Source organism: Amblyomma mixtum, chromosome 7 (genome assembly GCF_055824585.1).
Source record: "Amblyomma mixtum isolate Tamu chromosome 7, ASM5582458v1, whole genome shotgun sequence".
In the NCBI taxonomy this organism is placed as follows: Eukaryota; Metazoa; Arthropoda; class Arachnida; order Ixodida; family Ixodidae; genus Amblyomma; species Amblyomma mixtum.
In genome coordinates this window covers 62,880,081-62,905,895 of record NC_143018.1, presented here as the reverse complement: position 1 = coordinate 62,905,895, position 25,815 = coordinate 62,880,081, and the positions used below count along the sequence as shown (strand labels likewise).

Below are 25,815 nucleotides of genomic sequence, written 5' to 3'. Positions count from 1 at the left end.
TGAAATCAAAGGCTGCTCGTCTCATAAGTGATACACTCCAAACACGAATACGCTGTAATAAGGGAGTAATTACCCATTGGCATCCACCCAAGCGCAGCCATATGGCTACAAAGGAAAGCTATACAGCTATCTCTGAAACTTCGTAGTTAAAGAAAAATTCGTCCTGGTCCGGGGTTCGAACCCGGGACCACCGCTTCACCGGAGTAGTCGCCCTACCAACTGAGCTAACCGGGACGGCAAGCTCACGGTAGGGCGAGAGCGAATTGATCAATAACTCGTAGTGGGAACAGTGTTGGTCAAATGTTTAGGGGAATCCCCCAAGGTGGTGTAAATTTGTAATAAGGGAGTAATTACTCATTACTCCACCTTTACTCCACCTTGGGGGATTCCCCTAAACATTTGACCAACAAATACGCTGTATGGGAATAAAAAGGGAGTAAGTTGTCCTTGAGCACACACCCTTTAACTCCCTTTTATAGAAATGAGTGCGCAGGAGGGCAGTTACTCCCTTTTTACTCCTCCCTGTTTAGAGTGATATATGTTCATCTGCCAGCCAACCCGTTCCGAGGGGTCTGGTGGCAGCGTCGCCTGGTGGCAGGTGCACTAAAGAGGAACCTGAACTCGCCTTTTTGCCGCGTGAACTCGATCAACACGTTCCGAGAATTCTTAGAAACTTCGAATCATTGCCCTGTGCTGCCGACTTCCCTGATTTAAATCGGATTAAACGTCCCGACTCCCGCCTCTTTCTGAACTCACCGCTGACGGTAGGAGGAGTCAACCAACCTTTCAGCCACTCCCGTGGCGGCTTGCCGCTCTGCCATCGGAAGAGTGATACGTCGCGATCGGCGAAAGCAAAGAGTCCACGCGTATTTTTATTTCCGTGGGCCTAATTTGCAGCTATGTAGTCTCTGACTGGATCTATTTAGTCATGGAAACCTAAAAAAAAAAGAGAGAGAAAGCCAAGCCGCCACGCGACTGCCTGAAAGGCACTACACGCGTACGTAGTTGACTCCTCCTACCGTCTGCAGTGAGTTCAAGAAATTGCGGGAGCCAGGACGGTTAATCCGATTTAAATTATGGAAATCGGCTGCACAGGACAGTAATTCGAAGTTTCTAAGAATGCTCGGAACGTGTCGAGTACCCGCGGTAAAAAGACGAGTTCAGATTCCTCTTTGGTGCACCTTTAGATGCACAATCCAGCTACGGGATGTACATTCAGTTCAAAGCATAGCTGCATATCTCTATGCTCCGCCCCTTCCCCAGGCCAAAGTGTCATCACTCTGATTAAACGTTTCTTCCTCGTGTACACAGCAGAATATTGCACAAACACGCGGCCCCTAGCTGTAGCGCAAGTCTCCATGCACGACTCGAACATCACCGAGACATGCTCGGAGCACGTGACCCGCGACACACAATCGCGTATGTTTTGACAAGCCGACCCCGCGCGCCCGATTTTCCGCTTTCTCCTGCCGCTTCCCGACAAAGCCGAAATTGCTGCACGCGATACATCCTAGAAGCCGTGCGTAGACAGGCACGCGAGGCGAAGCCATAGGCACGCATTTTATGTTTTTTCCCCTGCAAACGGCACACAGAGAGCACAGCGGGCCGTCACACTTACGCACGTCTATGGCTGCAGCACGACGTTTTTTTTTTCTCGCACAGCGTGAGAACATGGAAGCAAAAAAAGAAAGGGTAAAAAAAAAGTGACGAACCGAGAAGTCCATCACATGCGAAAGCGAAAATAAGACGCGGCAGTCGTTCCGTTTTCCCCTGGAGTCGCCATGTTTTTTTCGTCTGCAACACGCAGCTTCCTTTCCCTGGCCAGCAGCAGACGATGTCCCAAGCGAGAGATGCAGACGAATTCGTGCTCTACCATCGTTCGCATCCAAGCGGCAGTATGGTGCTGCCCCCTACAACTTCCTTGTCTAAAAATGTTAACCGGCACACGGCTTCGCCTTCTCTTCCGGCCAGATATTTTCGTTTTTGTTTCTTAATTTTGCTCCTCGTTGTTTTTGTTACCATCGTTGTGTCTTTTGCTTCGCCAGCGTTCTTGAAAGATTCGGTACACGCTGTTCAAAGTGATGCCGTATCGTTTCTAGGCAGTGTGCCAAATAAATATGGCCATTCCATTGTTCACGCTTTGTACTCGATTCAGAACCGCGCGCGTCCCTGAAGCGGTTAATGGATGCAGCGACTGGACAAGGCCGCGCCACGAGCGGTATTTTCTTCTGCCTCAGACAATGAATCATCTGCATATGCCCGTCAGATAGAGAACTGTTCGGCCAACTGGGCAGGTATAACAACAATCACGGGTGTTTTTACGTGTAGGCGGACACAGTATGAATATATCGCTGTTGTGTGTACTTTTTGCGGTCGTTTATAACTTAGCAGATAAATCACTGCATGCACTCGTGCGCGTAAACTGTACTCTGCATATGTAATCGTCGACTCCACTGTAATTGAGAGGCGTTGCCTAAAGAGTGAATAAATATGAAAACAATTTGATCCCGTCAACCATTATCCCCGAGTAAGATTGAGAGCAGTGTGTGTGTGTGTGTGTGTGTGTGTGTGTGTGTGTGTGTGTGTGTGTGTGTGTCAAAAATGATTTCTTGGCAGCTGATTGATCAATATAAGATAAAGTCACCAGAAATTTAAAAACATATCAGGATTTAATTCACAATATATCATGTTATGTTTTCAATTGCTGGTGACTTTATCATATATATATATATATATATATATATATATATATATATATATATATATATATATATATATATATATATATATATATATATATTCAAGTAATTATCATACACATGCCTGATCCCTTAAATTCCTCTTCAAGCTGAATGCAGATGTAAAAGCTAGTGTGGCTCTAGAGCGCGATCTAAGTGTTCCCGTTTATATTGCTCAAGCATGTACTTCTCTCCACAGCCCGAAACAACGCTAGTCGCGTCACGCATCAAGGAAGCAGTGACGTTCGGAAACTGCTAGTTCCGTATTTGCAACTCCTGGGAGAAATAGTCCTAACTTTTCTTTTAAGCAAGGCTTTATCATTACCTCCTTTATGCAAAACCAAAAAAGTCAGGCGGTAGCTAATTTACACCGGAAGAGGAGCTGTTTGGCAAATCCGCCATTACGAAGTTGAAGCTCGCGACGAAAGACTTCGGTATAAGCGGCACTTCGGTAAAAGCGGCAATGCCGGAAACACAGCGGCAGCACCTCTAAAGGCGCCAAATACTGCGAGTAAACAGTTTCACTAAAATTAGGGTTTTCTCTGCATTCGCGGCAAACGGTTGACAAAACGTAGTTAGCCGCAATAACAGTTTTAACCCGTGAAACTCCACACACTTGGTCTCGGAACGAAACTATGCTTTGTTTGCCACTGCCATCTGTGAACAGAAAGGGTAGCCTTATCGAACCGTTTCGTTTGGTAGGGCACGGTATGGTCTATAGATGGTGTCGTCTGCTACCCAAAAGCGCGTCTGTTACAAGGTGCGCAAGAAAGATTCACGTTATAAGTATGATTAATTCGGGCATCTATTCTTGTTCATGTTCCTTCAAGCTGATGCCAGCGCAATGCGTTTATGTGTGCGTCGCAACGATACGGGTTCCTTCCTGACATTCCCATTGATCCCACAGACAGCCAACATGGTATGCTTTCTTTCAAAGCAGCACCTCCTAAAACTGAAACTATATCAGGCGCAAGCTTCTGCAACCGGTTCAAAAGAGAAACTAAATCATATGGTATACCTTAGAAAAACTCGTTCGCACAGAGTTCGCACAAACGAACTAAAGGCTAAAGAACAATTAAAATAAACAACGTCATACTTCGTTGTCTTCGTGCCGCGTACGCTACATAGTACGCGTTTTTCGAGGAAGCAACCCAGCAGAAAAAAAAAAAAAAAACTCCACGCGTGCTGCAGTGTTCTATGTACACAAAAGCCAGCGTGCTTGATCACCCAGCTCACGTCCGGCAGGTCTTAAAAGTCGCGAGATAATCTCGGCTGATCACTTTCTATATGCCGCGCGTGCCGTACAACCGCGCTCCGCTGTCCACTCGGGTCGTCGGACCCGGACGAAACAAAACTCTAAACGCCAGGGCAAGAAGGGATGAGGGGGACCGCGCTGGTCAGGACAACATTTCCTTTCACGCTCCTGCGATTCCGTGCCGCCGGGGCCGAGAGCCGGCTCGGGAAGGCATGCGCCAAACGCATGCGCACAGAAGCAGAAACAAAACGCACACAAGTGTCCGGAGTGTCCCGCCTGCAGAGTTGCGCAAAGAAAGCACCAACTCTGCAAGTTTTGGAACACGCTTCGCGTGGGCTCTCCTCCGACGGTCGGTGCACTTTCGAACTGGACAAAAGCGGAGGGGTGTACCCTTCTTGTTTTGTTTTTAGTTTGTTTCGTTACGCTTCTTCCGAGTCAGTAGCCTCTAGTCGATCTTGGGGTACGTATACACGTACAGCGTGCGGAAACGCGTCAACGGCCGCGTACTAATCCAGAGAAAAGTCGCCAAATTTTTTACATAGCCAGCGAAGGAAAATGAGTAGTCCGTTGCCTCTTTTCATGAAAGCTACACGTTCGAAAACGACGGTAAGTCGTTAGGAACGATGGACTCGCAAGCAAACGATTTCGATAACCTTGTCGTTGAGAGTCGAATTTGCCTCTCAGAGGCTCATTCGTTCCGCTCGCTACAGGTTGCACTGCTCAATAGACGCCAAGATGATTTTTCCTTTCGTTTTTTCTCATTTTAAGAGACCATTCAACACTTTCCAGCCGCTTCATCAATGACCTCACAGGCACCAGGCCGCAGACAATACCGCACTTAGCACGCCGGCCTCGACGCTTCGCCAAATAGAACATTTTTTTTTTTGTTCTTGCCCTTTTCTTCAAGCCAAACGCTGCCACTGGCCACTCGCTGGCTGGTCGGCGGCAAGTTTTTCGGGTGCGATCGCGGACGCTGCACGACGTACCACGTACCTTGAAGGAGTCGCGGAGACGTCTTCCCGGAACGAAGTTACGTGTATTCCGAACGGCGATGACTTCAGGAAACCCCTCTGCGGTGCTGGTCTTTCGGACACAGAGTTCAATTGGCCGGCAGATCACTGGAGATCTCTTTACCTCGCACGCCGCGCAGGTAACTACGCACGACAGCAGGCTGCCCGCTTATGGATACCGCGCCTGCCGGGCTGCTTGTCAAACCACTCTTCGCGCTCCCCTCGCTTCCATGCGATGGGTGTGTATGCCTCCCTCCTCACTCAGTTCGGAGTTGTGCGCATAGTGTGAGAATGCGATAAAAGAGGTCGCGCAATGTGTGGCATTTTAACTACAGGTATCCTTCTTTCTGAATATATCAGCACTAATTTGTTTCAAGTAAGTAACTGTTATCATCTATCCACGTTTAAAAAAAAGAAAAAATCATCTTTTATTGAATTTAGACAAATGCTATATAAAAGAACCCTAATTTCGTGTTATCTAACATGATTTTTTTATTGTTAATATAAACAAATATAATTTTGAAATAAGCCTTCACTTATTATCTAAAAACATGTTTGAAGTTCAGAACAAGAGTTTTGCAGTTTCGGTTTTTGTTCTAAAAAAATTTTTAAAATCCTAACGTATGTTTCAACATCATTACCTTTTGCATAATTGTAATTTTTGGCGCTACTATTTTTATAACAGAGCTGCTTGAGCTTGATTTTGTTTATGTGGTTTTGTTGTAATTAATTTGGCGCATCGGCGGCGCGGCTGTTTCGCGGGCGGCTCACTTTTGATTGCGCTGTTCGTCTCTGCGGCTCAGGAGTGACTGCGTGGTTTTTTGCACGCTTCAAAGAAGAAGTGGTTGACAGCGCTAGACGCGCTGTCTTTTGTGCTCTTCGGTCGTGTTTTGCGGCTTCTTTTTCACTAAAAGTTGATCGCCAGTGCGGGGACCTGTCGCCGGTCACACATCCGTTTCGCGTTCCCACGACCGGCACAGAAAACAGCGAGCGGCTTTCACCGGCGTATCGACGAGGCACGTTGTTGAGTCAACCCACTACATGACTGGGTAGTTCTTGCCGGTCGCTGCAGTAGGATCGCCCTGTGTGCTGCCAGGTTCGCTTGGACCAGAAGCGTCTCGAGCTCGGAAACGTCGTCGACACGGCTTGAAAGCTTCCTGCGACCATGTACAAAGGTTTGCGAACTTGTGTTTTATTTCTTTACTCTCCGTCATCTTGTGAGCTAGCGACCGCGCGTATCGTTGCGGATTCGCCGTAGCCGCGGCGGCGATGTTTTTGAACCGTTATGTGGTCCACGTTGCTGTCTTTCGACCTTTCGTATTCTTGAGAACGCAGCATTTTATCGCATGCTGGAGAATGGAGCTCTTCAGGGCCTCCAAATGAACTGTGGCGTGCGTATCGCCGTGGCCCTGTCGCTAGTTGACGACTGGAAACAGTTGTTTCGTACTTAGCTTCCCGAAACATGTCTCCAAACTTTGCACTGTTGCTCGCGTAGCTCATAAAAGGACATGCCGTCCCAGCTCGACTCCGACACCTGCGATGTATTTTTTGTCTAATTCAATGCAGTGACGAGGGAAATGACGTGGTCGATCGCTTGTCTGCGTACAACCGTAACTTCTCGAACAGCTGCGCTCACCGCAATCACAAAGTGTGTTAACGGCGACCGAAATCTGCCATCGTACGTCAGGCGTGTCGCGACTAGCAAGTTGGAAGCGAAGGATCGAGTGAGAGATTGGCGAACGTACTCGATGAAGTCAGCGAAGGGAGTGAAATTAGACATCCATCGACATTTTTTGGTTAGCGAGAGCCTACAAAAATGGTGTATGCTACTTACGAATTTGTAGCCACAAGTTGGCGTATTACGGCGTGTCCTAAGGACAGGGGAATGTGTGACTCAGTTCAGTGCTTTAATAGTTAGCTGGATAACTTTAATAAAGTAATTGGGAAACAGCAATATGTGCTAAAGTGGGGTCAGGAAAATTGGTCGTCGCTCATGATGTATAAAATAGCTGAGTCACACCCAACTGAAGTCCATGTGTAAAAAAAGGAATACTTAGCAGTGTATAGCTAGCAGTGAAATTTAGAGCTTTCTTACTTCATTCACTTCTGCTTCATTAGTAACGTCACTGGAAGGACATCTGTGGAAAATGTTCTGATGCTTACAAATACAAATATGAAGTACTCACACATGCAGTTTTGATTATGTGTTTTAACTTGCATTCATGACCAGCGGAAAAGCAATACAAGGTGTGGCCACGGATTGAGGGTGCATAGCGTGCCACCGTTCAGCACATATCATGCTACTGAACAGTCAGAATGATGTTATAGGCCTTGTACATTTATACTGCTGTCACGCACCATTCCTAAAGGTCTTCTCGGCTAAAGCACTTCTTTTCACTTACAGAGCAAAACCAGAAATGAGTAGCTCGGTGCAGCTCGAAGGTGAAAAAGTCTTTGAACTTTAACTTTTGTCACTGTCTATGTGATGGCTGAAGTGAAAATTTAAAGATTGAAGCGGAGTATTTTGTTGAATTCTTGATCTCAGAAACGTATGTCATCTTACTTCATCCTTAAATGAGCTACCGACAGCTACTGTTGAACTTCTAAATGAACTGCCAACAGAAGGTTTTGTTTAACGCCTTGGCCACCATGGGCACCACGCCCATGGGCACGCCACCTAGGCTAGGTGGCGAAAGCTACCGCCCGGTACAAAGGGTAAAGCCATTATCATCCATCCATCCATCCATCCTGCTACATTTTTACTGTCTTCAGATCTGAGCATAAAATAAAACACCTGTCCAGAAAGTAAAGCCAAGGGAAGTTTTTCATATTTTTTAGACATTATGAAACATTGTTAAACGCTCGTTTCCTTTTCTTTGCCTTTAGTTTGCTTTCAGTGTCGATGCCAATAAGGTGAAAGGAGCCATGGTGAGATCTAAATAGGAGGCTGTTAGATGCTTTCATTACAGAATCATCCAGAAGTTCATACGCAGACTTTGAAAGTGTTTGAATGGTGTGAACCTGAGGCAACGGTCAGAGAACAATATCTTGTCTTATTATATGGGAGTTAAAGCTTTGCTCACTAAAAATATCCCCAAAGCATAAAAACCTGTGGATCTTCTGGGCAACAGTCTCCAGACACGCATAAAGGTGCATAGATGCTTTGTCTGCCAAGAATTGGTTTATTTCACTACCGAGCACAAGTGCACGAGAATCTAACTGCCCAGCGCAAGTGCACGAGAATCTAACTTGTGCTTCCACAACCGTGGTCTCGGCCGCCGCGGTGGCTGAGTGGTTATGGTGCTCTGCTGCTGACCCGAAAGACACGGGTTCGATACCGGCTGCGGACGTCGAAATTCCGATGGAGGAAAAATTCTTGAGGCCCGCGTACTGTGCGATGTCAGTGCACATTAAAGGGACAGTGAGGAGAGCACTATTAATATTTTATTTATAGCAAAATCCGATAGTTCGGCATGTCATGGCTTTGTTGCCACTTGGCCAGCAGTGAAAGATGCGTTTATTTCTAAGAAATTTGGATTCGAAGTTGAAAAAAGTTGTTCCCGCCGCTCTGATTCAAACTTGGGATTCTCCTATGACGACACAGGGCTAAGTGACGTGAAACATGACATGAACATGACGTAACGCAGACTCCGTGATTTCTGGCAGCCAGCAGTGCGGCCTAGCAGCAGCCGAAAAGAAACCTACCGCCGGCCGCACGTTGAAGACATCTATCGGCTATTGCGGACGTCGCTACAGTCGCTTCGCTTACGTTTGCACTGGCGTTTTGCCAGCGTTACGATGGATCTCGTTCTCGAAGTCGTCAACGAAGTTCCCGCAAATAGACACCTTTAGTAACCGTGTACCTTGTTACCGCTAGCGTAATACCGGGAGCCCGCCTAACGCCGGTGAGCAGGCGCTGATTGGTCCCGATGCTTCAGGCGCGCACGTAGCTGCCAGGCACGTGGCGCCATCTGGCGACGTCAAAGAGATTTGCGCATGCATTGGCTGCGCCTCAGTGATTTGTACCTTCTCGGGTTCTAGAGTTGCTAGAACCAAAGGTTCTAGCAACTCTAGAACCCGAGAAGGTACAAATCACTTTGTTGTCAGTATGAGTGGCGTTTTTGTAATCAGGAGCTGGTATTCTGTCGATACAAGCCAACTTCAATTTCTCCTCAGTGTCCCTTTAAAGAACCCCAGGTGGTCGAAATTTCCGGAACCCTCCACTATGGCGTGCCTCATAGCCTGAGTCGCTTTGGGACGTTAACCCCCCATAAATCATAAACAAGTGTGGTCTCGAGCCTACAGCTGATAATGCATCTGTGCACTTGAGTTAATGTTCATACTTCCTGCAGACTTTCGTCCCCAATAGTACATTGCATAAAGCCTGCCATTTGGTCAGTGAAAGCTTTCCCACTTTGTTACCAATTTGTGATGTGTTCCTGCAGGTGTATCAACAGGACCTTGCATTATTGACCACCACCTGTAGTAGTGGTGATCTGTCACCTGTTTGGCATTGTCGTCCTTCTTCTGATGCTTCTCCCTGTTTGCCTGCAGTGAAAGTGAAATGGGGCAAGGAGACCTACTCCAACGTGGAGGTGGACACCCGGGAGGACCCCATCCTCTTCAAGGCACAGCTGTTCGCGCTGACGGGTGTCGAGCCCGAGAGGCAGAAAGTGCTCATCAAGGGCTCTGTGCTCAAGGTATGTTCTTGAATTCTGGCACGTTTTTTGGGTCTTGGTTGTTTAGTTTTCAGCTCCTTTAAAGTACAAGATAGTGTACCATTGTTCAGCAGGTCGCAGGTCATCTTGATGGTCGTTGTACTCTCCTTTAGACAGCTTTTGAATAATCTAGCAGCATCAATTGATGTACAGCTACGCTCAATATGACTTGCAACGCTCCGCCGGAGGCCTTACTCAATTGCACTTGACGGAAAATAAATACGCCCTAATACGCGACCCTGTGCATGCGAGCACACTTCAGGTATGCTGAATGGATAACATTTCTGCAGAACCAGATTCTCACTGCTCCGTGAAGTGTAACCCTTACCACCTGATACGTGTTGCAAGTTGTAGTGAGCAGGACAGTACATTGCATATCGCTGTGTATACAGCCTTGTTCTTTTTTTTTTCTCAACTTTGAAGTATTTCTAATATTTTTGTTAGCACATTGCTGGAAGATCCAAAGGAACATTTTAAGGCGAAAGCCTATAATGGCTCATACTCATCTGTCCATCCGTTAAATCTGAAGTGAAAGTCCTGAAAAAAAATTCTAAAATCTTGAGCACGGCGAGAATCAAACCACCAACCTTCCGTTCCATAGCCAAGCATGCTAACCACTATGCTACGCCAACTTCCTGCCAGTGCATATGCAGTTCTCCTTGTCTAGCATAAGGACGCTGGAGAGCATTGCGGGAAAGGCTGTCGTCTCATCGCACTTTAGATCACCAAAGTGCCCCCCTCTTCAGGAACTGTTTCTTCAGCTCTCGTCAATTTTCCACAAGTCAGTGTCCACGAGGCTGGACTTTGTGAGCTCTTTTAAAATGAGCGTAATGGGACCTTGTAAACCTGTTCAACTTGACAGCAGTGCCCAAAGTATAAGAACGTGTTCAAGCAGATAAGCATTTGTTATCAAGCCAGGAACCTGGCAGAGAAGTGAGTGAGCCTTCGAGGAAATGCTCGAGAATTCTGGAATTAAACAAAAAAAAACAATCTTCACATATTCAGGAGTTTTGCATTGAGCTGTACGAAGTTTCAACTGTGTCCTACCAACAAGCCCAGCACGAAGTTTTGTTAATGCATTCAACTGTTCACATGGCGATTTCAGCTTTTTCAAATGCTGCACGGGCTCAACGCTTCCTACAACCTCCATGATTGAAAAAAAATAATTGCCTGAAGAGAAGATTGTGCCCAGTTGCATGTCACGTGCGAGGCCACTTGCAATAAACCATTGTGCACATCAGTGTGTACTGACTAAGGCAAAGAAATTTCATTTCTTTGTATTCAGGGCACATTGAGTTTTTGAGGGGGAACTGCATGGTTCATACAGCTAGAATTATTAGGCTGCTTATTTCTGTTTGTGCTATTTAGAGACGTTGGTCAAAATACACTTATTGCAGCTAATATTGTGTTTCATGAACTTTTGACTGGATGTAGAAATTTATTCTATGGTGCTTTTGTGGCACTGCGGAAGTTTCATGTTAGTTGAAGCTCAAGAGTTGAATGGCTTGTGTTAACCAGGTTTTCTTCTCGTTTTGTGCCCATGGCAAGCTGTACAATTAACATTTCCCAGACTGTTCAGCTTGTCAGTGAATTCAGCTTAGGAGTGTTTCTGTTAAAAACTGTGTTGCTAATTATGGTTAGACAGCAGGGGCAATATTGACTTATCTGTTATTTGTGCAAGGATCACCTATAGACTTGGCTTCTTTGACGATATCGTTAAACATCGATTAATTCATTCTTGTAATCAACTAAAACTGATGCCTTGTGTATTTGAATGAGAAGAAATGTTGGATGACTCAAATGTATGAGTATATGCAATGGCTAATTTGAACGGGCTCATGCATCTTACTTGCGCAACAACTTTGATCTTATTATCTTTCATTTGGTGCTAATTATGTCGACAGCCATAAAGGGGACTCGTCGAATAGAGTGGTGTTATAAAAGACCAAGACGAAGCGAACTTAGCTGCTTTGTCAGTTGGTACTAATTATTTATTACTAATAGCAAAGAACACGATTGCCTACAAAACCAGGAGGGTAAACAGAAAACCAGGAACAACTCAGTAGACAGTGCACAGCTGTACTAATTTAGTGTATCTGAAGTGTATAATTTATTGTGTGCCTCACTATTTTTGTGCACCTATTACTGCAGCTATTTTTTTCCACCTGTACTAAGCCTGTGGTGGAAGTAAATCAGCTTTGTCCACAAGGTTGCTATTCTGCCTCTGTGTCTGTTTGCTTCACTGTGTCAGTGCTGCACTCTAAACAGAAAGGAGCAAAAAGGGAATAAGCTGTCCTCTAGCATACTCTAGCATAAGGCATGGTACAGCCCAGTGGGCACTGAAACTGCCTTGGACGTCCCGGGGATGTTTGAGACATCGTGCGGACGTCCAGGAGAGTTTCAGTACCCATTGAGAGGACGTGCTGCTTTGTACTTAGTGAATGCACACAGACACATTGTCTTTCTTCTTTTGTGCTTGTACAACCCAGTGGGCACTGAAACTGCCTTGGATGTCCCGGGGATGTTTGAGACATCGTGCGGACGTCCAGAAGAGTTTCAGTACCCATTGAGAGGACGTGCTGCTTTGTACTTAGTGAATGCACACAGACACATTGTCTTTCTTCTTTTGTGCTTGTACAACCCAGTGGGCACTGAAACTGCCTTGGACGTCCTTGGGATGTTTGAGATGTCCTGCGGACGTCCAGGAGGGTTTTAATACCCATTGAGAGGACATGCTAGTTTGTACTTAGTGAATGCACAGTGATGCCTAGTCTTTCTTCTTTTGTGCTTTGAAACATAAGTGGTAGCCGCGCACTCAGTGTGTTTTTGTCTTGTGCTTGCAGGACCATGAGTGGGGCAACATTCAGCTAAAAGAGGTGAGTTGTGCTGGCACATTTAACTCTCCTCCTATTTGCGTTCCTTCATATTTTGCAGAGAATATGATCGTTCAAGAAATTAAAAACTTCTGCTTATTATTGGGTGCCTTGGTTCCTTGCTGAGTAGAAGTTTGTTTGTTGTGCGCTTATTTACTAAACTTGGTCACGCCTTGCGGTGCGTTAGGTAAGGGGTTGGCATCATGTCTGTGAAGGTTTCAGTGCTCTGTGATGTGTGACATTGATGCTATGTTAATATGAATCTGTTTACACCGAGATTCTGGGCACTCCACCATCCTTTGTTGGCTGCACTTAGAAAAAAAGTATGCCAGTTTAATGCCCTTTAAGTATTAAAGGGCATTAAACTGGTGTGCAATTCAAATATGCTACAAAAGCACTGTGTTTTCTGTACTGTGGGCTGTTTAGTGGCAGTTTAAAAGTACTAGTATGCTTTATGAAACCTCACCATTTTGAGGTTTCATTGGAATGAAATGAAATTGTTGATTATGTGCACTTGCTCCCTCATTCTCTGCAGCTATGCTTGTGTTGAGTTCTTCAACACTCTTCCAGTATCTTTAGTTAGGTAGCTGTGGGCATGCTTGCATTGCACCCAATTCGGAGTCGCCATGTTTGTTAGCACATGCTGCGCAGTAGTATAAAATTTTCTGCTTAGCACCTTTATTTTGAGTAGAGGTAGTTTTTGTTGATGCACTAATAGTTCTAATTATTGCATAGTTCTGCATAATTCTAATTATTGTGTGTCGTGACTTTAAGCTCAATTTTTTTTCTCATTGGCTCTGTTTGGGCACCTGTCAGGATGCGGACAGTTTTTTTTTGTTGTTGTTGTTTAAATGATGTCACGTTAATGGAAGTCAACTCTTCACCCATTGTTGTTAAGAAATTGCAGGTACTTACATCCACATATTACAATTCCTAAACTTTTTGGGCACTTGACGAGCTTCACAGGCCGATTGTGCCTTAATTCTGGTACAAAACTTGTTGGTTGAGGTTTTGTCCCTTTAGTTTAGGGTCAGATACCTTCCTCTAAACACTTCCCGGTAATCCATGGCATTGCATGTGTACCCTGTCAGCTTAATTTTGTGTTTTTGTGTTATTGTCTGACCTGCATTGCCTTGGAAAGGAACCCTGCAGCCAAGCTATTTTACGGCAGTCTCTCATCGTGCTAAGTAAATTGCATGTAATAGAAGTTGGTTTCATTTCAAGAAATGTTTTGTAAATGTTTCTGGAGGGCACACAGCTGCTTGAGCCAATGCAAACTTTGAATGGCTGCAATCTAGCAGTCTAGTCACATATATAAGTACAATAAGTATCTTGAGCTCTATCTGGAGATTGCATTGGGACTAGGTATTTCTGTGAGTCAGGCTTGCTTTTTTGATATTATAAAGGCCTCCACACACTTTTGTTCCTGTTTAAAATGCATACTTTTGCTCACTTTTTAATTTGTTTGCAAAAGCATTTGGCTACCTGCCCATTGTTCAGAGATCAGAGGCAACAGTTTGCATGACTGGATTTTCTCCTCCGGTACCACTTGTGACGACGGAAACCAATGTGCAGCTTCTTAAAAATAGCCTAGTTGTGTCCGCTTTTCACTGCTTGAAACCACGAAACAAATCGGGCTATGAGATAGTTAAGGTTAACATTTTTTTTTCTTTTTTATAGAAATTAGTCATGACACAAATGTGAAGCACTTTTTCTACAAAACAGTGACTGGTTCATCGCTGGTTCACAAATGTGAGTGAGCTTAAAGTGTTGGCCTGTTGATTACCTCAGCACATGGCATTCATCTAGTCAGAGGCTTCAGCACGGGTGTGTTCTCAGTAACAAATGGTGTAGTTGATGACAGAGGTTGATAAATTATTAGCTCTCTTACACCTGCAGTGTGGTCTTTGTGTTGCATAGAATGCTCTGTGAGCCTTGCCGATTTTTCTGCGACCTCCCCCAGGGTGCGGTGGTGCTGCTCATGGGCACCAAGGAAGCGCTACCTGCCGAGCCAGCCGAGAAGCCTGTCTTCATGGAGGACATGTCTGAGAACGAGCTGGCCACCGCAGTGAGGCCCCCCTTTTTTTTTGTTTTTAGAGGGAGAGCTGTACTCCTCGTGGTACGACTTCCAATTTCGATGTGGATGAGACAATGACCTTCAGTGCCTCGCAAGGTCAAACCGAACTTAGCTGCGTGGTGTTCACCAAGCTATGGCAGTATGACCTCGTAATCATATGACTGTGACCACTGGGTATCTGATCTTGACATCTGATTTGGGGCAGTGGGCACCACATCGACAATGACCTTCAATTCTCCATAAGGTCAAACCGAACTTAACTGTGTGATGGTATGGCCCAAGCTATGGCAGTATGATCATGTGACAATGACCATTGGGTATCTAACCTTGACATCTGATTTGGGGCAGTAGGCACCACATCGACAATGACCTTCAATTCCCCACAAGGTCAAACCGAACTTAACTGCGTGGTGGTATGGCCCAAGCTATGGCAGTATGATCATGTGACAATGACCATTGGGTATCTAACCTTGACATCTGATTTGGGGCAGTAGGCACCACATCGACAATGACCTTCAATGCCCCACAAGGTCAAACCGAACTTAACTGCGTGGTGGTATGGCCCAAGCTATGGCAGTATGATCATGTGACAATGACCATTGGGTATCTAACCTTGACATCTGATTTGGGGCAGTAGGCACCACATCGACAATGACCTTCAATTCTCCACAAGGTCAAACCGAACTTAACTGTGTGATGGTATGGCCCAAGCTATGGCAGTATGATCATGTGACAATGACCATTGGGTATCTAACCTTGACATCTGATTTGGGGCAGTAGGCACCACATCGACAATGACCTTCAATGCCCCACAAGGTCAAACCGAACTTAACTGCGTGGTGGTATGGCCCAAGCTATGGCAGTTTGGCCACGGGATCATATGGCTATGACCATTGGGTACCTGACCTTGGTATTTGATTTGAGACAGTGGAGAGCATGCTTAACAGAGCTTTCACTCGTATGACTAGGTTCAAGCCACGTTGAACCCCATCCATTTTATTTGCTCCTTTTTTTTTGTGGTAGTTTAATAGAATGGTGCGCTTTTACCTCTTTGTAAACACAATGCAGGGCCAAAAAAACACTCTCCATTACGGTGGGATGCAATGCAACTAGTAGTTCGACAGGACGAGAGCAAGCCATATTCTGCTATTCGGGGACAGATATCTGGTGGCCAGATACACAACTGCCCTAACACACTGGTCACCTCTCTTGTGCTGGTGCTTTTTGCATGAAAGGTTGACATTTTCAAACGCTTGCAGACATTTCGAAATGCAGTCTCCTGCACCATGACAACACAGGAAGCATATGCTCTTGCCACCAGCTTGCGTTGGTGTACGCATGTCCAGCGGATCCTTAATTTACTCCGTTCCATGTTCTTTGATTGACAGCTCACAGTTGTGCAAAGAGGGTTTCCTGTTCTCTTCATATAACGTTGGTTTATGTAATTCATGTCTACAACTTTTTACAGCTTAAATTTCCCAAAGACTGCTGTAGCCAAGTTAAACTGTATCTCAGTAGATGCTCTGGTTTCCTTGCGGGCAAATAAGTCTTCATCCAAGTGTGGTGTGCCGAGATAGTGTACATTTGGAAAGTTGTCACATTACTGCATTTTCCATGCCCCTGCTTCATGTTATGCTGCCATTTCACAGTCGATGCAGTCTTGTTCTGTTTCGGAACACAAAATTTGTCTTCTCTGTAAGAAAATTGACGTGATCATAAGCATTACACCTTGTTTAGCTGGTCTCCACTGGCCAGTTATTGGGTGCAGTAACCCATGGCAAAGAAGGAGGTCAGCTAGCGTTAGTTCCTTGTGCGTGAGCAAAGAAAATGTCCATAGTGTGTCATATCCCCTTCAGGTACAGCGCATACATTTGTACATGCATCCTGAATACTGTCAAATCTCTATTTAGAGGCACAGAGATGTGCAAAAGCATGCATCGAACCATTTCAAGGTAGACATGCAAAATGAAGTTTTTCAATAGTTTTGGTGCAGATTTTCTTTTCCATATTTTGCAAGGATGAGCACTTAGCAGTTCTTAAATTGTGGCTGATTTAGTTACGTGAGTTCTTATGACAAGACTGAGAAAAGCAGTATAACTTATACCCTGAAACCAGTGTTTAGTTGCAATATGGAGATATGAGATGTAGTTTTGCCATCCAAACATCGGGTGCTGCGGGGTAAAATCTCGAAATTTTACCATTTTCTCTCTTTTGGATCAAAATTTGCACCCGAAGACGATGTACAAGACAAGACAAGGGGCCGCTATTTCCGCACATAATAGGCACACCCTGAACTTGGCACTGTGATCAGTACTGTATATACACGATTGCAAGCTAACGCCTACCCCCGCACCCCGCAAGCTTTATTTTAAAAAAGTTGTTGCTGAACTGACTACTAGTCCTCACTAGTGCTGCTGCCGTTGCAGATGCTGCAGACCCACAGCACGTACAACGACATCGCATAGAACAGCCGCACGCAGTTTTCAGGGATGCTCACTTTAAACGACTGTTTGGAAAGCTTCATCTCCAGCCGGAAACTTTTCCAACTTTGATCCACGAAAACCTCGGCGATAGGAGTCGCATACGAAAATTTAGGTACGCTGCACTCGCAATTGCCACACTTTTCGGCCACATCGAATTTCCGGCCTGCCGCACACTTGCCGTGTTGGAGAGAAGACTTCCAAACTCCCATTTGTATAGCTATTAAAGTGCTTGCCTGACGTGCTAAAGAGCAGCGCTCGGTGGTAGCACATGAAAACAACTACGATGAATTAACACGCTACCACTAATCCTAGGCCTTTGACAACCACAAAAAAAAAACGAGCTGGTGAGGTTGATGCCAATACGGATAGCGAAAGCTCGTGGCGGAGAAAAAAAGTAGATGATGAGCTTGGCCTTGGGCACCATTTGAGGACGGCACCTGGAAGCTCCTGTGCGCGTGTGTGGCCTCTGCGATCAAGCGCCCGTTGCTCGCGGCCGGAGTTGATTGCGGAGGCCACGGCGCGTGCATTTCGAAGGCAATTCGCACGTGGGTCGTGGAAATTTGGGTGCAGCCCTTGCACAGATCTTTTTTGTTTAAATACTTCCTTCGGAAAAACAGGGTGCGGCCCATACACATGTGCTTTTATGTGGTGTGTTCAATTCTGCGAGTCGAAAAATTTCCGGAAATTTTAGCCCACTTAATAGGCGCACCCTGAACTTTCAGCAGGATTTTCTGGAAAAAAGTGCACCTATTATGCAAGTAAATACGGTAGTTACGCTAGGTTTTGGACTAGAGCCGCTGCTGGTTCGGGGCGTTTTGTGGGCTCTCTTCAGCGTCGCTCCTTCACCTCTTCCGCAGCTGGAACTGCCCGCTGGCCTGACCAACCTGGGCAACACGTGCTACATGAATGCCACTGTCCAGTGCCTTCTCGCCGTGCCTGAGCTGAAGGACGCGCTCAAGAAGTGAGTGTGGAGAGATGTGGCGCCTCTGTTTGCTATCGGCTCCTGGGTACAGGCTTAGGCGGGCTAGTTGGTGGTTGATAATGGAGTGCATATTGCAACCGCGCAAAACGACGAGGGACGTAGAGAGGAAAGCACAGGACAAGACGTTCCTCGTCGTTTTGCGCGGTTGCAATATGCAGTTTCCTTAGGCTCTGTTGCTCTCAAACTGATATCCTAGTGCACAAATCAGCATGCAGTTATTGAACAGCTGTTTGCCACCCTTAGCATGAACCCTTGCAGGCATCGAATGGTACTGTTGTGTGCTCAGCTTGGCTTCAACTTTGCTCTGTAGACAAGACAGTGTAAGGCTGTAAAAAAAATGGCTGTGGCTTAGCTTGGTTAAGCCTGGTAATTGCGAAAGCAATATCCGTAGCTACGCCATGGTTCAGCTGGTAGTGTAGCTGCTGGTGGTGCTTGTGGTTAGACTTGTGGTGATGCATCGGTTATACAATCCAATCCAATATGCTAATTTGGTAGCTACCGGCCTCACTACGCGACGGGCTGAAAGTGCTACTAGTATTGCTTTCGCAATAAAATGCCAGTTCGTTTAAGGCTGCTGTGGTCGATATGTGGTTATGCGATATGTGGTTATGTGAGTGCTGTCCCCCCCCTGCAGGTTCCAGGGGGAGCTGGTGCTGTCGCGGCCCGTGCGGCCCCAGTCCGTGGCGGCTGCGCTGCGGGACCTGCAGTCCCTGATGGAGCGCTCGGCCGTGGTTCCCCCCGTGGTGCTGCTGCAGGTGCTGCACCTGGCCTTCCCCCAGTTTGCCGAGAGGGCCTCTTCTTCCTCTTCCTCCGCCGACCAGCCGGGGGGATTCGCCCAGCAGGTACTTGTACTATACTTACTCAGCACCAGGGGTTGGGGGAAAGCAGGGAACCCGGGGTTTGTGAAATGTTTTTCACGGAAAGGAAAAGAAAAAAACAAGGAACTTTAGCGGCTAAAGTGGTGAGAGGCGAAAGCCTGAGTGCTGCATTCTGCTACGCGATTGTTCACTGCACATGCTGTTGGTGCATTAATTAACTGCCAATTAATGACGCTTAGTTTATTTATTTATTTATTAGTTACCTGCATCGCCCCGCAGGGCATTACAGCAGGGGGGGTACAGACTTCATTATAGGTATGAAACAATTATTGCAGTGCATGGAAAAATGCATCATTAGATGTGATACATACAATGCTCGATGGCAAACTGTTCCAGTCCCGAACAGTTCTAGCAAAAAAAGAAAAACGCAAGACGTCGCCCTTGCAAGAAAATTCCCTGACCTTCAAGCAGTGGTCCAGTCGCTTTGAGATATAATGAGGTGCCTGGATATATTGTTCGCGGTTTATGCCAGTTTTCGAATAATAAATCTCATGAAAAAATTTCAGTCTGATGTACCTTCTACGGTCCTCCAACTCTTGCCAGTTAAGTTTTCGTTTGCTTTCCATCATACTAACTTGCCGATTATAATTACCAAGAACAAATCTAACAGCCCTATTCTTTGCCTTTAGGAGTGGAATGCGACAGCATGTTGTAGGGCTGCCAGGGGGAAGGGAAGAAGTGGAGTGAAAGAAGAAAGAGAGGCCGTAATGAAAAAAATGAAGATTGTATTTGAGGAAAGGAAATTACGCAGTAACTGTCTCACATATCTCCCACTGGTGGACACCAGTTGAAAATTGTATTTGAGGAAAGAAAATTGCGCAGTAACTGTCTCACATATTTCAGTGAACACCTGTCAAATTCCAGGGCAGTGACCATTTTGACCAATCTGAAAGGCTGACAAATTTGCTAACATGTCTTGGTCAAGAAAGTGTGGGCCATTAAAGGCTTTCGCCTTAAAAAACTACTTTCTAGTTTTCTGAATGGGCTTCCAAGCTGCGAAAAGGTACGAGAGAAGGTATTACCCTCTAATAGTTTGTCACTAGTGGTCCCTACATTGCCTAAATGTAAAAAGATATAAATTTATTAAGAAAATAAAACTGATTAATGCGTTCGTCTATAAGTGCAGCAGTATGGCCACCAAAATTTCAAGCTGCTCCATTAGTGAGTTATCTTCCAGCAGGCTTGCATTTCTGATGGCTTGTACTTTGAACTCGCTTTGATAAACGTGTTGAGAAAGCTGTTTCTGCAATAATGCGAGGAATTTATATGTATCTACTAGCATAAATGAAGACTGTTTACGTTTTTACAGCCTGTATTTTACGTCATACAACAGCCATTTATTGTAAGATTAATGTGTGTGTTCTTTGGGCACAAAAATGTGGTGCTCATGAGTAATAAGGCTAATGGCATTGCTTCATTGTTTTCTGTGGCAGAACACAAACTAAGCTTCAAGAGACTCATTAGCAGCTGTCCAACCTTAGTCAAATTATAAATTGCCCTAACAGAGTTGTCAAATTTGCTTATTTCAGAGTTGTGCAGAAGGTGTGGGGTTTGTAATAAGGGAGGTAAATACATTTTCTCCGCTTAACTGCACCTGGCACAGTTCAAAACTGCCGGGACTCCACCCCGTGATTGCGCGTGCTACCAAGTGCACACCAACCACGTTGGACCTTGCTCTGAGGGAACAAAGGAATGACATGCTGGCTGACACAAACAATGCATTTATTGCTGCAACAACAATAGTGCCAGCTAGCAACAAAATACACCAAGGAATAGAGATCATCCTACTCACTAGCATGGTTACGAGCAAATGTTCACCCAAGCTAGGGTAGGGGATACTCCGCGTCGAGATGGGACGAGATGCGGGAGAATGTTCTCCCACATGAGGTCTCACCCTGCTGGCGGAGAGTGGAGCACCGCGCCTGAACGCTAGCGCACGTCCAAGTTCACAAGCCAACGAGAAAGCTCGTCTCCCCCGCGCGTGCGCAGCAGTCACTCAGTCTTTGGTGCTCGTGTTGCTGTGACAGCGGCGCCCTCCCTTGTTAGTTGAAGCAACTAGAAACCATGGAGGACCCATCACGGGGAAGCAAACCAAAGGGGAAGACACGGGGCAGTCCCCACAGAGGAGAACAGCTTGAACCTCATGCCCATGGCTGCTCACGATACACTTTTAAGACACTATGAATTACAGCTTTCATATGAGCAAGTTTATTGGCTGCACAATGTAAATTGCTTCTAGGAAATAGTGCACTCAACGCGTGAAAAAATAGGCACATCTATGCAACTTTATAGTTTTATAGATGCACCCTGTGAGGTCATTTGGAAAGGGTGGTCTACAGATATCCACATCTCTTCTTTTCTTTTTGGAAGGGAAAAGTATTTCAAGTTTTGAAACCGAATTGCTTGAATTTGATGTGTGCTGATCGGGCGACAACTGCGCAGGATGCCAATGAGTGCTGGACGGAGGTGGTACGGATGCTTCAGCAGAAGCTGCCCCCCATTGACCAGCCAGCCTCAGAGACAGCGCCCCCTCCCGTGCTCAAGTACAGCAACTTTGTCGACCAGTACTTCGGCGGTGTCTTCGACGTCACGTATCCTTCTCCTCCGCTGCCCGCCATTCTTGTTTCCTGCCACTGCTGTCATCGTGCATGTTGTGACCTAGTGTTTCTCACAGTGTGAAGGGCCATGGTGTCACATTATGCACGTGGCACTGCTTGTGAATGCCCATTTGCTTTGACAGTTTGGAAAGAAGTTTCTTACAAAATGAAGTTGCTTTCGACAGCCACCTAAAGAGCAGGCTCAGTTGAATTGGAGCTCGAAAGTGTGGTCTGTGGTTATTGTATGAAACTATGCTATAGTATTCAGTTGAGGTCACCCTCCCTTCATTATTTGCCTACTTTCATACTTCGCCGTGCTCTTCTCTTTGCTGTAGCCCTGCTTGTTCACTGTTATCTTCGCTTTGCTATAGCTCTTCCAGTTCGCCATGCTCTAGCTCAGCCATTTCTTCGTGCTCTTCACTGTACTGTAGCTCTGCTGGGTTACACTGACTACGGTGCACAAGCCAGGAGCTGCTGCCTAAGAGCTGTGCTCTTAAATGATTTCACTGAGATGTAACTGGCTTGAAAAAATCGCTAATTTTTTATTTGTCATGCTTTGCCCACAAGCAATAATATTAGCTTGTATATTTCAGTGGCTGTCGTGCATTTGTCAAGTCTACGTCCACCATGTCCACATGTCATGAATACCAGAAATTTCTCCGACTCGCAGGTCATGCCGCAAATCGTGCCACAAGCCAAGGGTAATTACTCACTAGCACTCTGCAACATGCACTGCTGTTTACCACACTTTGTGAACTTCACATGATTCTGGACATTGTGCGTAGCGCAATAGGTCATAGTCCAAGAGAGAAAACGTGCGCAAAAGTGGGCATAGGACAAGCGCTTCTTCCACCTCTGTGTTTGTTTATTGATCGTGAAGATGTCTAGCCTGCCTAAAAGTTCTGTTGAGCCACTGAACAGACTTCACAAAAGCTGTGTTCCGAAGCAGGCCCCCCAGTTCTTCAACACCCCGATGCACCACACGCGCATCTGCGTCCTTAGTGTCTTGTCCTCCTTGACTGGAACTGTGGGGCGACACAGGTTGAAGTGCATGGAGTCCGAAGAGGAACCCGAGACGCGGACGAAGGAGCACTTCCTGCAGCTGAGCTGCTTCATCTCCCAGGGTGAGTGTCGAACAAGAGGATCTCGGAGGGGGTGGGCAGGATGCCCGCGCTGCGCTGTCTTGCAGGGCCAGACAAATGGGATGGGTTACTGTACAGAAACCGGACTGTTGCCCTTTTGGTGTGAGAAAGCGCCTGTCATCCTCACTGTCAGGAGCTGGGGGCACAATGTACCTTTATTCCTGTTTCATTCTATTTTTCCCGAACTATCACGAGCTCTGTGATGAGCTCTGTGATACCGTCTCATTGCCAGGAAAAAAAAAAGTATGCCTTGCTATGTGCACATTGTTTGGGAAGACCAGTGCTGATGCTCTTTGTTCTTGTCATTGATGATGATGATTATGAGTGTGGGAAAAATATGGAATGAAGGGAGAGAAACTTTGGCAACTGCAACCTGAATGGTCACAGCTCCCACCTGACCTGATGGAAGGAGTGTGATAACCATGCAACAAGGACAGCTAGGATAAAAATAATGGCAATGTGGAAATGACACCCGTTTCACCAGCTGCTGGTGAAGCAGTTCCACGTGTGGCTTTCAAATTTTGTGAATAAATATTCAAAAGTTTGAGCAAGCCCGATTGAGTGGCAGCATGCCCCCCCTCCCAGAGTTTGATGTCGCCGAAAAATGCGTGACATACTGAACAAAGCAGCAGGAGCGCCTTTTTGTTTGCGATAACAATGCCAACTTTTCCTTGCTCCCGCGGCGGATTATTGCCATTACTGTGGGACATTGTTGACTCTGCGGATGTGGAGGGTGTCTGCCAAACTTTAATAGAAACAAATAAAGGTGTTCTCCTCTTGTGCGTTCCTCGGAATAGAGCTTCTTCGCACATGGCACAGTACACAGTCACCGATGAGGAGTTCCTTGCAATGCTGCTGGATTGTCGATACCGTATTTACTCGCATAATGATCGCACTTTTTTTTTCCAAAAATTGCCGCAAATTTAGGGGTGCGATACGCGGGGTAAAGTTTTTACAAAAAATTTTTGAGCACCGAAAAAGCGAACAAGTCGCAAGCAGACAACCCTTATCACGCGGGCGCACTAGCCGCGGTTGCGCCGCTAGACGCGGTTATCGCGAACCAATCTCGGCGATCTCGGCTCACGTCGTGAACCGAGAAGGTAGAGTGCGAAAAGCGCAGGAGCTGGCCCACTTCAAGAACGTACTTTCTCCGCACGTTCCAAGAGCAACACATCAAAATAGGCAGTGTGTATAGTGCTGCGCGCCGGCGCTTTTATGCGGCCTTCGATCTCATCCGATAGCACGGCAACAGCGTACAACAGCAACGTCCCGCGGCGCTCAAGCTACGCATTTTACCGCCGTTACGCCGAAAAATGTCTGCTCCCTGCTGCATCGTTGACGAACTTAGGTGACACGTTGGCAACGCTCGGAGCACTGGATGACGACGACGCTCTGTACTCCCTAGTCGTCGCTAGGCCTAACTTGTTTCATATCGAAGCCACAGTGGATGGCGCTTTTGAATTGACCAGCGCTATAATGAATGTTCTACTTATGGCGCTGCCTTACTGACAACCTCATTGTTTCATATTAAAAGAAATATATACGATCGATTTCAGCGACACCTTCGCAGCGGAGTTGGCCAAGCAGATCAGGTCACTCGCGCTGCAACGGCGGCAGCTGCTACGCGGCTGCGAACGTAAAACTAGTAGCTAGTATCGCAGTTATTACTCCTACCAGCAACTAGGTACAGGCCCGCGATCCTCAAGGAGGATTCATTTTTGACGTTCCCGTATCCCAGGGCTTATTATTTACAACAACAATAAAGTTTTGCACCGCAACCCAGAACGGTGGCGAGACTTGCGACAACGGCGAACCGTGATTCGAGATAACCGCAGTTACGTTTGGTATCCGCGGTTAAGCATAACCGCAGTTCGACTGCCCGTGTAACCGCAGGTCAACCAACAGGCGGCTGCCGCTGCAATACTGACAGAGCAAGATGGTAATCTGCACGTGCCATCTGTCAGACAGATAGCAAGTACGATCGTCGGCTAGATTCGACATTGTCGGCAAATTGCCGCGGCAAGTTCGGAGTGCGATCATTACGCGGGGAATAAAAAAAACTGAATTTTGCCAACAAAATTTGGGGGTGCGATCATTACGCGAGTGCGATCATTATGCGAGCAAATACGGTATATGGTGCACGATGCCAGTCACTTTAATTGCATGTTGGCAGCAATAGTCAACTTGTGCAAAATTTCAATTTTTTTTGCTTGGTTCATGAAGTCAGCTTGTCCAAAATTTCAATTTTTTATTTATTTCTTTTTTTCAGTTCATAAAGTTAGTTTTTACCTCCTTTGAGCTTGGAGTATTGACTGCTTTTACTGTATTTATTACAAGGTTGATATTGACACATTTCCTCTATGTCGTCGTTTCAGATGTCAAGTACATGATGGCTGGCCTTAAAAGTGTGAGTGACGAGAAATTTCGCGCTTTTTTATGTTTCGCCTTGTTTGTGTCTTTACTTCACGTTTCCTGACTTTTCTGACCTTTTCACTTTGAACGATGCAGAAACTGTCGGAAACCATAAACAAGATGTCACCCACATTGAATAAGGACTGTGAATACAAGAAAACAGTGAGTATTGCTCGCTCTTCCTCCTTGATATCAGTGCCGTGCTTTCAGAACCATTGCCCGTAATCTCCTGTTTCGGGCTGAAGGCTTTGCCATCAAGAATGCAACTTTCAGCAGGGCTTCGTCTTCTCTTCAGTGAAATTTTTCAACATGCTGTGGGCATGCTAAGAAATTGGGTGGTAGAAGTTTTTGACCTGCAGTGGACTTAGTTACGATGTTTGTTACGATGATGATACCCAAAGCTTAAAGCCCGATTTAGATTCTCAATCCTTGGGTAGAGCAGTGCTTTGGGAGCACTAAAACAGGAGTGTAGTAGCAACATGTCAGACGTAGCACCATCAGACCTCTTTGGAGATTCTGCTTCACAGCGTCTTGTGTCTGCGCCTTATCTCAAATGACATGGTAGGCCAATATTTTCAGCCTATTTTTGATCGCCCATGCAGCTATGGTGTGAATGTCTTAAGAAGCTGGGGAGCCAATCTTGCCCTATG

The 25,815-nt window shown here is 46.0% G+C and overlaps 2 protein-coding genes across 2 annotated transcripts in view; one reads left to right on the top strand and one right to left on the bottom strand.

The window, feature by feature from the left end:
* Rab23 (RAS oncogene family member Rab23) overlaps positions 1-5,213 on the bottom strand; it is a 48,564-nt gene extending 43,351 nt beyond the window's left edge. Inside the window, exon 1 of the mRNA XM_089552807.1 lies at positions 4,987-5,213. The gene's annotated coding sequence lies outside the window, so the exon portion shown is untranslated. The remainder of the gene's footprint in view (positions 1-4,986) is intronic.
* A 549-nt stretch (positions 5,214-5,762) lies between these two features.
* The window catches only part of Usp14 (ubiquitin specific protease 14), a 30,618-nt gene continuing 10,565 nt past the window's right edge, over positions 5,763-25,815 (top strand). Inside the window, exons 1-10 of the mRNA XM_089552805.1 lie at positions 5,763-6,178; positions 9,558-9,703; positions 12,565-12,597; positions 14,558-14,662; positions 18,012-18,115; positions 18,771-18,978; positions 21,457-21,605; positions 22,653-22,735; positions 25,129-25,160; positions 25,262-25,327. Of these exons, the coding sequence (XP_089408931.1) occupies positions 6,169-6,178; positions 9,558-9,703; positions 12,565-12,597; positions 14,558-14,662; positions 18,012-18,115; positions 18,771-18,978; positions 21,457-21,605; positions 22,653-22,735; positions 25,129-25,160; positions 25,262-25,327 (936 nt within the window). The 5' untranslated portion in view covers positions 5,763-6,168. The remainder of the gene's footprint in view (positions 6,179-9,557; positions 9,704-12,564; positions 12,598-14,557; positions 14,663-18,011; positions 18,116-18,770; positions 18,979-21,456; positions 21,606-22,652; positions 22,736-25,128; positions 25,161-25,261; positions 25,328-25,815) is intronic.